The sequence below is a fragment of the Sinocyclocheilus rhinocerous genome, unplaced genomic scaffold, assembly GCF_001515625.1.
Source record: "Sinocyclocheilus rhinocerous isolate Xijiao unplaced genomic scaffold, SAMN03320098_v1.1 scaffold3862, whole genome shotgun sequence".
NCBI lineage: Eukaryota > Metazoa > Chordata > Actinopteri > Cypriniformes > Cyprinidae > Sinocyclocheilus > Sinocyclocheilus rhinocerous.
In genome coordinates, this window is record NW_015652266.1 from 258,521 (window position 1) to 271,937 (window position 13,417).

Sequence of the window (13,417 nt, forward strand, 5' to 3'; positions counted from 1 at the left end):
ATTTAGATTATATTTAGTCTTTTGCCTCCAAAATGTTTGTACTTAGCGGCAAGAAACCTGATTCGCTGTCAAGGCAACCAGTATTGAGAACGCCCACTAGCAGCCTCATCGCCAGCCCCTGGCATCTGGCGACATGCAGCGACAAAAGTCGTGTGAATGCAGCTTCGGGTTACAGAAGTCCTTGGCAGCGCTGCACAGGTCTTGATCGAAAAGGATTTGTCATTTTGTTTTTAGACCACGAAATCAACAATGTCACCAAAGTAGTGTGTTTTTGGTTGTGAGGGAAAGACAACCTCGTTCAGCTTCCCAAAGAACCCAGCGTTAAGGGAACAGTGGATGCAGTTTGTTTCTCCGGAGCAGCAACGGAGTTGTGCAAGTATGTTTGTTTGTTCGTGGCATTTCGGTGACAAATATTTTATAAACAAACGAAATAAAATTTAAGTCAATAAAGTGTCACAGCTTGCAGACGATCGCTACACAAAAGGTTTGTTCGACTTGAAGCGGCACGCCGCAGATCGATCGGTGTTCGACATCAAAGTACCGTGAGAGCGATTCGAAAGCATACAGAGCCGTCTGCTCTCTATAGCTGTCGCGGTATTTTGATGTCATACACTGATCGATCTGTGCAGAGCCGAGTGCTCGTGACTCTTTAGCTCCGCCCACGGCATGCCTCTAGGAGCTCAACTGTTTTCAGAGAGAAGCGTAAAGCTGTATCTGTCTTTTATAAATCTGATAAAACTAAAGACTCTTCGGAAATATGAAGGATGCAATTCTACTCTATAAGTACTCAAGATTAACATGAGGTTGGCAGAAACTGTGTGTTATGTCCCCTTTAAAAGACTTTATGCACATTATAAAAATGTGGTGCAAAAATTCTCCTTTGTGTTCCACCAAAAAAATAACTGAACATCTTCATATAACTCGAATTGTAATTGGTTTTTGTCTCACTCCCTTTTTGAAATGGATGTACAGTACTATCATTTGGTAATACCATCATCTCTTTGTCATAATTGGTCAGCCTCCACCTTCAGTTATGGCGCCTCCTTAGCAGGAGATGATCGGAGCATCTCTAGCTCCTCCTCTGAGACCAGCCATTCTGATAACAGCCTGGGAAGCCGCCTGGCGATATGGCCTGAACCGGTCAGACACCCCACCCCTGTCGAACCATCATTATCATCATCCCTGTTAGGGGTTACGGGATGTAAGAGTACAGCCTGTTCTGTCAGCACGTCCAGTGATGACCGTCTATATGGAGCGATGATGGGAGGGCTTCGTCCACCATCCAAGCCTCCTCACCCTAGAGGCCTTCAAGAGGCGGGACGCCAGAGCTCAACAGACAGCGGTATTGCCACCGGAAGCCACTCTTCGTATTCTGGAAGCTTCTCCTCCTACACTGGTAGTATGGATATTGGGCATGGAGAGACTGATGAGTTTGGATCCTTAACAAGCCTTCCTCAAAACCCCAATTCAAACTCTAACTCCCTTATCAACACTCCAGTATGGACAATTCCACTAATTCCTGAGCACAAACCGTGTGTGTGTCCACTCAGAGAGGCTGCTCAAATGCAGGCCACCATGTACCAGGTACCCAACCCACCTCTGCAGCATTATGACATCCCCCGCAAGCTCCTACAACACCAATCATCCAATCAGGAACAGTTTTTGACTGCTGCAAGCCACGGACAGAGGCCTGAATGTGCAGCTCTGGTACCAGAGGGTGTCCCTGCAGATGCCACCCCCAAACAAACTGTCCCACAGAGATTCAAGTGGTGTGGTGAAGGAGCAGCGCCCCCTGAAGGTTCCACCACATCACAATTACAGCTCGCCATTTGTCCCAACTGTGGGGGAGGAAAGGTAACAAGATTTGTTTTTTTGTTGTTTTTTTTGCTCTTTGTGTCTGAGCTGTTCCACATTTTTCAGCTGATTCGGATGAAACACTATACTAAAAATGTTCTTTTCAGAGTTTCTTGTATTACTTATTCAGAGGTGCTGCAAGACCCCCACAAAATCAACTGCATGAAACAGACCAGTGTAGTTCGATTTCAGGAAGAACAACACATATGAGTTTTTTTGTTTTTATATTGACTTAGAAAACATACAGCGCAAACAGCGTGAGCAGATCCCAGAATAAATGACTCTGAGTTCTTTTTAGTGAATCAAACTTAAATCAGTGTAGTATGACAACAGACACATTGGTGTTTTTTTTTAAGGATGTGCCCACCAATGCTGCATTTATTTAATCATAAATATGAAACATTATGAAATATTATTGCAATTTAAAATAACTTTTATATTTTAATATATTTAAAAATGTAATTTATTTCTGTGTTGGAAAAGCTGATTTTTCAGCATCATTACTCCAGTCTTCAGTGTCACATGAGCCTTCAGAAATCATTCTAATATGCTGATTTTGTGCTCAAAACACATTTCTTCTTATTATTATCAATGTCTAAAACAGTTGTGCTACTTAGTATTTTTGTGGATACTGTGATAATTTTTTTTTTCAGGATTCTTTCATGAATGGAAAGTTCAAAAGAGCAGCATTTATTTGAAATAGAAATCTTTTGTAACATTTATAAATTCCACTTTTTTATCAGTTTAATGCATCCTTGCTGAATAAAAGTTACTGACCCCAGACATTTGAACACAAGTGTATGTTACCACATTTTTGTTAGTTATGTAGAGTTGTTCAATATGTAAAGACAAATATAGGATTGCATTAATGTCACCTCTTAAAGGACTGTGTAAACACACGTTTTCCAAAATACAATGGCATTTCTTTTGTCCATTTATTCTTTAACACTTCTAAAAGTATCATTAATGGAACAGTTACAGAACTGGTATTGCTTTATAAATAACCTGTTAGCCTCCATATGCTAAAAGAAACTTGGTGAACTTGGATGTAAAGAAATTACACAGCAAATAATGCAAATCAGTGAAGCGTATTACTCTCAAACAAATGTGCTTTGATTAAACCGGATAACTGCATGGCTATTTCTGAGTCTAAATGCATCTTTTGTCAAAGTATGCGGACAAACTGTTCTCTAGATTTGGACTAAAACTTTACCAACAGAACAGACTTTTGCAACAGATCAGGGCAGTGTTGATTGAGCATCAGTTTTTCGTTATGCACTCCTCTAATCACAGAATCCAGCGTTCCAGCACAAATCCAAAGACTGTTCCAGCCGTCTGTCTCCGGATCATGCTCAGCCATCACGTTGATGCATCAGTGGGGAGGCACAACCAGTTTGCAGAATGAATTTAAATGTGTTTGTCATCTCGCCACATGCTCCGGGTTGAGCTATAAAAACAGCTTGCTTTGACCAAACAGCAAACAAAAAATCCTAGCGTTTTCCTATTCAGGGCAATCAATATTTTGCACTGAAAAACATTCCACTCTCAGTACTGTGGCTTACAGCATTCAATATTTTTATTTTTTTTTTTTTTTTTACAATAGTGGTAAAATTTCAGTTGCTTATTGTGGCCGGAAGCATGTCTTCAGGCTTGTACTGGGTGTTGGTGTAGTCAGTCAATGCTAGTTGTAAAATTTAATTTAAAGAAGTAAAAACAGCAACAGCTGAAGTGGTGAGAAATATGGTACGATGTTTGGTTTTCATATATTTCCACAAACATTTGGTTCAACGGTGACTTTGAAATATTTTTGTCATGTACAGAAGAAGCAGAAATGGCTGGCTCGGCCAATTAAAGAAAATAAATACAGCATTAAACAAGTCTGCTGCTGCTTTGGGATTTCCAAATTACTTTTGTGTTTGTGTAGGTGGAGGAGAGGAGCAGGTGTGAGATGAGAAGCAGTTCTGAGGAGCAAACTGACGGTGAGCATCATACATTTTATCTGGTTTTGAAATAATAATGACGATAAAAAGGCCTCCGAGGACACTGTCCTTCAGTCAGGTAACAATACATGGATGTCATTTCATGCCTCTCTCATCCCTGAGTACATAAAGCTTTCAACCAGACCTCTGTGTCTGTATCGACTGATAAAGTGATTCTAGTCTCAGCATTGACATGTTATAGCTAAACATAGTAACCTTGAGGAGAAATTGTGATGCTTTGTTGTCACTGGATATCTTATGTTTGTGTGTGCAATATGCCAAGTCAGATTGTTTTTCTGCTGATTAAGAATTTAATGATTTGGAGCGTATATGAAGCTCAGTGTGTTGTGATTCTAAATGAATGGCTTACTTGTGATTCATTCTTGTTTTTGATTTTGTTTTGTCCTGCTCAGCTTATCCAAAAGGCAATTATGAGCAGATGGCATTCATGACTGATGCATCCAGGTGGCCACAGTTCAGAGCTGGAGAGTATGGTAATTGAGATGCCCCTTCTTAAACAGTACATCACCATCTGATCACTGCATTTAATTCGCTCAGTTTCATTGGTAACTGTGCATAAATTGGGTTTGTGTTGTGGTCTTGTAGGAGAGACTGGACTGACAGTTGACAAACTTCAAGGTGATTCTGTTAACTATGTAAATATCCCCATCAGTCCTATGTCTAAACGCCAGCTGCACTACATGGAGTTGGATCTGCAGGCCCGGCCAGAGTCAAGCCACACTGTCAGAGGTACACTGTGTTCCTCTCATATACAGTCAAACCAAAAAGTATTCAGACACCAGATATAATATTTTATTTTATTTTTTACTAGTGGGTGCAGGATACTATAGTTCATTTATGTAAGTGAGGATAGCAAAATAAAGTAAACTGTGACATTATACATTATGGTGGCATTATGGGACATTATACCCAAAAATTCTTCATACAATGGACTACCAGTAAAATTGATCAAAATTTGGGACCAAAAATAATTTAGACACTTTGACCTGACCATGCTTTATGTGTTATCTGACATTATCAAGATTAATTTGTTCTGACACAGTTTAACTCTGTGTTCTTGTCATATTGTATTACCATTTTCTAAACTACAGCAAATAAACTGTGATGATGTGTGAAATGTTGAATTTTGGTTTGACTGTATATACTACTTTCTTTTGATACTTCAATTACATGCCATAGGACTATCATGACGTGCTACATACAGGTGCATCTCAATAAATTAGAATGTCGTGGAAAAGTTCATTTATTTCAGTAATTCAACTCAAATTGTGAAACTCGTGTATTAAATAAATTCAATGCTCACAGACTGAAGTAGTTTAAGTCTTTGGTTCTCCAACCTAAAAAAGGTCTCTAATGCTCACCAAGGCTGCATTTATTTGATCAAATGCAGTAAAAACAGTAATATTATTACAATTAAAAGTAGCTGTTTTCTATTTTAATATATTTTAAAATGTAATTTATTTATGTGATGGCAAAGCTGAATTTTCAGTAGCCATTACTTCAGTCTTCAGTGTCATATGATCTTTCAGAAATCAGTCTAATATGCTGATTTGCTGCTCATGTATCATTTCTCATAATTATCAAAAGTTGAAAACTGTTGTGCTGCTTAATATTTTTGTGAAAACTGTGATACTTTTTTCCCCCCAAGGGGTTTTCATGAATGGAAACATGAAAAAAGAACAGGATTTATTTGAAATAAAAATATTTTGTAACAGTGTGTAAGTCTTAAATGTAATGTTTAGATGCATCCTTACTGAATAAAATTAATTTCTGTCAATAAAAATCTTACTGACCCCAAAGTTTTAAACAGTATTTTAAACTATTCGTATCTATAGTTCTGTCTATTTTGCGTTTTGAAATGACTGTACAGCTGTGTTGCGATTAAAATATGAGTTTTTTTTTCACGTCGCTTTGGTACTTTCTCAGATCAGATTTGAAATTCTCAAAATTACTTGTTCAACCTGCACATCATAGTAATTTGTGCACATCATAAAAGCAATTTCTCATTCTTTTGAACAAATTGTGAATGCTTTTGTACGTTCATGTTCAGTCTTACCCCCAAAACATCTTGTTTTGCATTAGTTCGTTGCTTACATCATTCAATGCAAAAATGGTTGAGCTAGTTGTCATAATCTGTCAAGCATATTTTCCATACATTTCTATTACTTTTTTTTTGTAAATGTGTTCTGAATTGATGAATTGTGCAGGTGAATCTTGAATTTTACTAATGACGGGTTAATCAACCAGTTCTCTAAAAGGGTAGGTGAAAGGGTAGGGAAGCAGACAAAGAGGTAGAAGAGGCCATGGGTGTAGCCACATTTCCAGTGAAAAAAAGGCCACTATTGTGGAGCTTGTTCTCAATCATGACCTCACAATTGCAGAGGCAGGTTGAAAGATGCAGCCAAATATTGTCCTCAATCATTCAAGCATTTGTAATGTAATCCAACAATGTGCACTGTACTGTAATACTGTGTACTTACTGTGATTCTTCATATTACTTTAGTCAACTTACAATACACAGTAAATATACTTTATACAGATATACACTCACACACATATGTATACACATGTACATATACAGTGGCATGCAAAAGTTTGGGAACCCCTTGCAGAAAATGTGAATAATTTTAACAAAATAAGAGAGATCATACAAAATGCATGTTATTTTTTGTTTAGTACTGTCCTGAGTAAGATATTTTACATAAAAGATGTTTACATTTAGTCCACAAGAAAAAAAAAACTGCTGAAATTATTAAAATAACCCCATTCAAAAGTTTGGGAACCCTTGGTTCTTAATACTGTGCGTGGTTACCTGGATGATCCATGACTGTTTTTCTGTTTTGTGATGGTTGTTCATGAGTCCCTTGTTTGTTCTGAACTGCTTCCGAAGGGCAGTACTAAATGGAAAAAGAAAGATATTTCAACAAAATAAGAAAAATGTCTGAAGTTTTCACCCCTCCTTCGCATGCCACTGTATAATGTATGTGGGATATATATATATATATATATATATGGCTAAGCATTTTGACTATCTTGTTGGTGATCAATGAAGCAAGGACTTGTCATTCTGATGGCACTGATATGTTCATTTACATAAATACAGGGCCGTCCTTAAAGGGGTCCTATTATGCTTTTTCACTTTTTCAACTTTAGTTAGTCTGTAATGTTGCTGTTTGAGCATAAAAAATATCTGCAAAGTTCAAAGTCCACTTCAAAAGGAGATATTTTATTTAACAGAAATCACTTTTCAAAAACTACAACGAACGACTCGTTTGGACTACAACGCACATTTTCCGGGATTTGTGATATCACAAAGATCGACGAATGGGACGAGACCTGGTTGAGCTGCACTAGAGAAGGCAACGAGTGTTATCACTATGTCGGAGACACGCTAGCTTTCACAAAATCAAGAATTTGTAAAAGAGCATAATAGGACCTCTTTAAGGGAAGTGCAACTGGTGTGGCCGAACCAGCCCTGCGGCAAATTGACAAAGCTTGCACATTTGAAAAAATAAGTTGTTAATGTTTTTTTTTAATTGTTTGTAAACAGCGGTCGGCTCCAGTACTAAATACGCCCACATTGACATCACTGCGACGGAGATAGCACAGAGGGTGGGAGCCCAGCATGCTCAGGGCCGAGAGGAGAGACTACAGGAACTAGAACAGAAGAGGAGAGGAACACTCACCTGAACATATAACAAAGTAGAGTCAAAACTTCTGAGACAACATTGAAAACATTTCATTTAAACCTGGATTTTAAACCTAGTTCTTGCATTTTATTTATTTATTTTTTAAAGAAAAATGTATATATTTAATATAAAATATTTTAAGATGCTGTCATATTTTTAGGTCACTTTTGTGAATTATGAGCACATTTTTCATTACAATTTTTTCATTTTCTTGCATCCACTGAAGTACATACAAAATGTGAATCATCAGGTTTTACACAAACTTTTGGAGTTCATGCAACTCCATGCCATTTGTAATTTTTAAATCAACAAAGATACCAAATGTTAAGAAATTATTAAATTCATATGCATTTTTCAGTTCAATGTTTGTTTTTCTCAAATTATGCTGAAAAAAAAGAGAAATGCAAAGTAGAATAATTTTTGGTAGGTGTCTCAGACTGCACTGTATATCAGTGGTTCTCATCCTGGGGTCCAGGGCCCACTACGGGGCCTCAATATGAGTCAAATATATTGAACTTAAAATTTATAAAACTTAAAATATTAATGTTAAAAAAATGTTAAAACTAATCCAAAATCTAAAATGAGGAATGGGAAAAGAACACATACAACCAAGATAAACTGAAATATATAGGAGGGCCTTCAAATATTTGGTTGGACAGTGGCCTTCAGTTGAGAACTGCTGTACAGTATATGCTAATTGTATTTCTGCATTGTAATCTATGTGCAACTTTGTGGATGAATGTATTATTTTCCATGATTAAAATTTGCATGGAATTAGAAAGGATATAAATATGAAAGCAGACCCTAGATGCATAAAGTTTGACTGTTGACTGTAAATATATACTTTCTTTTGTAACCAATTTTGTTCTGTACATTTAAACGTTTAAATATTTCACAAGAACATTTTTTTTCCAAATATTTTCAGAAATTTCTATATTCACTACAGCAGTATTAATAAAAATGATACATCAGTGACTAGTGCTGCTCATCCTTTAAATGCTTGATGCAACATCACTCAGCATAGCAACCATTCGACATCATGTCATAAAAAACACAGGTCTTGGGCAGTTTGTTTTATTATGAAATGTGTAACATGAAATGAGCAGAATGTGTACAAAAGTGATCCTATTATTTATTTTGACATTCCTGACAAATTCATTACAATGCTGGATTATCATATTTTTATCAATATGAAGATTAAATCACAAACTAGTTAGTAGTAACAGTGCCAAAGATTTAAGAATTAGTGTGTAGTTTATATTAGAATTTTTGTGACAAACGTCTAAATGATGGAACTGTTTAAACTGAGGATGTTGTTGATTCAAGTCTACCTTGGGACAACACTGTCAAGCATGGTAATGGACTTTGTATTCAATGCTATTTAGAGATTCAGTCAATATAATGGTTGACTCGAGGGCTGCCTTGCCAAATCTAGCTATTTAAGTGCTTGAGCTTAGCATTTATTTATTTTTAATTTTTTTTGGTCTTTCTCCATTGCATTTGAGCCTTTTCAGCCTGTTCCACTGAAGCACACCTTTTTCCTGAATCTGTCAAGTTTAGCTGTTATCAAAATATTAAATCAAGCCTGTTTAGGGGTGGCACCGGTGTTCATGAATGGGTATTATTGAGCTTAAATCTTAGGATGCTCAGGACTGGGGTATAAAAAAAAAACAGGAGGATTATTGAAATGAAAGCTTTAACAGTTTACACTGAAAACGTTGAGCTGTTTTCATGTCTGTGTGCTCATGTTGTGAAGGAATGTTAAATTCTTTTCTACACATATTTCAGTGTGCATTTGTTTGTTTAGCAACTATTATTAAATATAAATAATTGAGCCACAAACAAATTTGCCCAAAATTAATAGAATGCTTGTTGCCATTTACTGTACAAGCATAAAATGGGAAAGGAGCAACAAAAGCAGAACTCGTCACTACTTGGTACCATTGAAAAATAATTTACCCCATAGCCTAGCTTCCCAATGAAAATGTTCAATTCATGTACAATGTGCCCTACCTTTATAAGCCTGGTCCATCTGTGTTGGATAACATTTTAGAATACAGCATATGTGATCTCTGAACGATTATAGCTAACAGTAGTCCTGTTATGGGGACAAAAAAAAAAAAAGGTACTCAGAGTTCATTGTGTTGCAGTCCATTTTGGGAAATCTTATTCGTCAAGTCCTGCAAGTGTTTCTTCATCTAAAAAAGAAAAAGAAAAAAAAGTGTGACAGCATTATTACAGACTCGCACTCCATAACCCTTACATTTTTCATAATGACTATGCTAAAAGAAATTATATGTTTATGATATGCCTGAAAAAATCCACAAAGTACAACCACCAAAAACATTTTTTTTTCTTAAACCCATTTTGCAGCTCTACCTTGTATCCCATTTCTCGTGCTTTCTCAGCAAGAGCATTGTATTTCTCTTTGTTTCTCAATGTGTGTTCTTTGTCTCCCAGGGCCTCCACATGCTTCAGTTTCTGATGAGACAGTTCCAGCTGCTCCTGATAGTGCTGGTGCTTCTCAACCTTTGTTTCAAAGTGTCTAAGTTCCTCCTAAACGAGAGAAGAAGGGAAAAAAACAAGACTCCAGATAAGCAAATAGAATCGAATATTTTGGGGAAAAAAGGCAGTGCATATTAAAACTAAACTGAAATTCAATATTTAGCAGTAGTTGTGCAGTAATAATCTGAATGTTCTGACACAAGTAAAGCTTACTTTAAGAGAGTCAAGTTCGACTTCAGTGAGATTAGATCTTTTTGCCATCTCCCAAAGTTCTATGACTCGTGGCTCCTTAAATTCTGCCATAGACAAAGATATGAGAGATAGAGAGCATTAGAAAGCCATGTGGCAATTCAATTATTAAACACGGATTCAACCTTAGCAAGGGTCCCCACCACTGTCAGCACTGTAACCCTCATGGGTGATCTTGCGGAGTCGTTCAAAGCCCTGGTTAAGGCCCCTCATTCTCTGCTTCAGATCTGCATGCTTCTGATGGAGAACATGTTCCTTCATGTCACCCTCCAGAGGACTGATTACGTTCTTATGGATCTCTTATGGAAAGAACAGTGCAAGAGACATTTATTGATCAGGTTCTGAAAGTTGAAGACATAGACTGTGAGAATCTGCACAGGAGGTTAAAATTTAAACAGTCCCATTATTAAACTACTGGGGTGCATTACCCAAAAGCATCTTTAGCCAACTATGGTCACAAGTTCCGTTATTACAACATAGGTAATATATATACACACACACACACACACACACACACACATTTCATTCATATATAATTTACTGTTAAAAATCAGTACCATGTTTGAAGAGTGCGCATGTGCATAAATGCGTAAAGGAATCCTGACGTATGACATAATAGTGAACAAGTCTAATGAATTAGTCTTTAGATGCCATGTTTGTTATATCAATATCTCAGAAAAATGATGAAAGCTGCTGACTGAATGAATCACAAGTATACAGGAGTAAAATGTGTGTCATGTGAACAACAAGAACCTAATATTAATTATTATTATCTCAAATCAATTAATTAGCAGAGTTTATTACTCCATCACCTGCATTTGTGACATTATTAATGAGAGTCCTTTATTGTTAAACCAACGTGATTCAAACAACTGAGGTGAACCCATGCTACTATGGTTTCGGGACTAGCTATGATACATCACACTACAGCATACAATCAACCTAAAAACCTTGGAAATTCTCCTGAAGAAATGTGTTAATCAACACTGGCAAAAAGACTTATTAGAAATTCTGCCTTGTATAGCCTTTTAAGGATTTTGTATTTTCTTAGAGCTGAATGCTAGATAACACTTTAGCATAGGAAACACATATTCAATATTAATTAACAGGTTTTTTCTCTCAATAAAACTCTTGCTGCTTATTAATAAGGTAGTTGTTAAGTTTAGGTATGGGGTAGGATTAAGGGATCTACAATATGGTCATGCAAAATAAGGCATTAATATGTGCTTTATAAGTACTAATAAACAGCCATTATTATGCTAGTAATATGCATGCTAATAAGCAACTAGTTAATAGTGAGAATTGCTCCTTAAAATGAAGTGTTACCGAATGCTATTAGAGATCCTATGTTATGAAATCTTGGCACTAAACACGACCAAACTCTAACCTTCGGTCCGGCTGACAGTGTCCATGACAATGTTATACTCATTGATTTTGTCTTTGTGGTGATGGAATTCTCTCTGCAAGGTCTGGAGCTCCTCGTCAGAGAACTTTCCAGAAGTCTTGGCCTGAGGATCAAAGGTCGAAGAGAATGTTTAAGCAAAGTTAGTAATAAGTGAACAAGTCTGTAAGCCTCCAAATGAGTAACACATTCACACTCCAGTAGCTATTCTGTCCCATGAGTTACCTTGTTCCACAGCTTGTCCAGCCTCGGGTCATCAAACGTATCTCCATCTTTAACATCATGATCTTTCAGTCTGTTACTGTCCAGTGCCCGGGTGTCTTTTTTCCCATCCATTCCATACTTTGCTAGAATAACTGTGCAAAGAAATATATTTATTATAATAAAGTTATAGAAAGTTGAAGTCATTTTAGTTACCACTTTGCTACATATCATAAAAACAATAACATTTTCTATTCAATATGTCCCATCCCAACTTCCAGTAGCAATAGAAAATGCATCACCAAAGAAAATAAAACGGTTTGTCAAGTCTTTTCCTGAGATCTTAATGTCATAACCCATGAAAACTCAGTCTACCAAACAAAACAGTCAAATCCTACTATTAAAATTGCGTCTGAGCTTGGCTTCTCTTTCTCCATCCTCATCCAACCCTTCTGCTTTCAGTTTTTTCCACTGAAGTTCATCTTTCTCCTGGATCTTCAAGTCACTGTGCAGTTCTGAGAGCCGCACCGGTGCAAGCTGCATCTAAAGCAAGAGATGTTGATGGACAGTTACAGTGAGGAACATTATAATGTTCAAAAGAAAGCATATTATAAAATCTGAGCAGTCATGAAATACTATAGAGTAAGATTTAAACACAATGATAAAAGAAGGACAATCAGAATATCCTATTACATTAGCCAAAATTAATTATTGTATATTTATAATATACTGTATATTTTTAATCTGTCACATTACTTACTCTTATCGCCTTTTCCCAAACCTGGTTTAGTTTGGCAATCCTGAATTCCACCTGATTGTTGTTTTTATCAGATGCCTTTTGTTCATTAATTTCTTTTGAATACTTGCCCGCCATTGCTCCGATAACAAACAAAGAAATCAAAACTGTAAGCTGCATTTTCATTCTGACACACAAGAAGCGAATTAGTTACAAAAGGTATGAAAGTATGTAATGTTTTCTAGAGCATCTGCAGCGCTATTCAGGAAGCGTTTCGAGAATCATATGGCGTTCACATGATTGAACGTCCAGCTGCGCATTGCATCATGGGTCTTGTAGTTTTCAATTAGACGTTCGCGCTTTGGAGCGAGCGACTCGACGCATAAAGACTTCAAATCCCACAAAGCGCTGCCTGCTCGTTACCTAGTAACAACGCGTAAAGATGCTTTGAGCAAATGAGATCGATCCACGCACTGGGAATGAACGGAAGCCAGCCCACTTGCTGCCATCTGCTTATTGAAACTGCCCACAAGATTAGATTTGAAATCTCATTAAATCTCAAGCGCAGATATCCCAAAAGTCTAATATTAATTTTTAATTCATGAGTGTTCATCCATCTGTTGGATTTCAAATAAAATAAATAAAATCCAATGCCTGGGAAGCAAAATTCACCCATTATTGTCAGCTCTAACAGGGTTACTAGAGGTGTGAACACTTTTGCAATCTGTCTAATACTAGCCTACCTGTACTGCAATTTGTCTTTTCCAATTTTCCCAATTAG

General features: G+C 36.8%; 2 protein-coding genes across 4 annotated transcripts in view; one reads left to right on the top strand and one right to left on the bottom strand.

Annotated features, from left to right (window-relative positions):
* The window catches only part of LOC107714234 (protein Dok-7-like), a 22,226-nt gene extending 14,626 nt beyond the window's left edge, over positions 1-7,600 (top strand). The window contains exons 7-11 of one of the 3 annotated variants that reach the window (XM_016520037.1): positions 1,019-1,854; positions 3,779-3,833; positions 4,247-4,327; positions 4,440-4,583; positions 7,405-7,600. In XM_016520037.1, coding sequence (XP_016375523.1) covers positions 1,019-1,854; positions 3,779-3,833; positions 4,247-4,327; positions 4,440-4,583; positions 7,405-7,544 — 1,256 coding nt within the window. In that variant the 3' untranslated portion in view covers positions 7,545-7,600. The remainder of the gene's footprint in view (positions 1-1,018; positions 1,855-3,778; positions 3,834-4,246; positions 4,328-4,439; positions 4,584-7,404) is intronic. The other 2 variants (XM_016520038.1, XM_016520039.1) reach the window with 2 other exon arrangements.
* Positions 7,601-9,045: 1,445 nt separating this feature from the next.
* LOC107714242 (alpha-2-macroglobulin receptor-associated protein-like) lies at positions 9,046-12,960 on the bottom strand. The gene is made up of 8 exons (XM_016520050.1): positions 12,661-12,960; positions 12,299-12,443; positions 11,925-12,055; positions 11,685-11,805; positions 10,441-10,596; positions 10,262-10,344; positions 9,923-10,099; positions 9,046-9,741 (listed from the first exon to the last, which is right to left on the bottom strand). Exons 1-8 carry the CDS (start codon positions 12,820-12,822, stop codon positions 9,673-9,675), a joined length of 1,044 nt encoding a protein of 347 aa, XP_016375536.1. The 5' UTR covers positions 12,823-12,960; the 3' UTR covers positions 9,046-9,672.
* Between the last annotated feature and the right edge of the window lie 457 nt (positions 12,961-13,417).

Excerpts from the sequence above, each read along its gene's own strand:
- LOC107714242 (XM_016520050.1), bottom strand. The coding sequence starts at position 12,822 with ATGAAAATGCAGCTTACAGTTTTGATTTCTTTGTTTGTTATCGGAGCA. Across the intron at positions 10,597-11,684 it reads CACTGTCAGCCGGACCGAAG|AGATCCATAAGAACGTAATC; the intron begins GTTAGAGTTTGG and ends TCTTTCCATAAG. Across the intron at positions 10,100-10,261 it reads TCGAACTTGACTCTCTTAAA|GAGGAACTTAGACACTTTGA; the intron begins GTAAGCTTTACT and ends TCTCTCGTTTAG.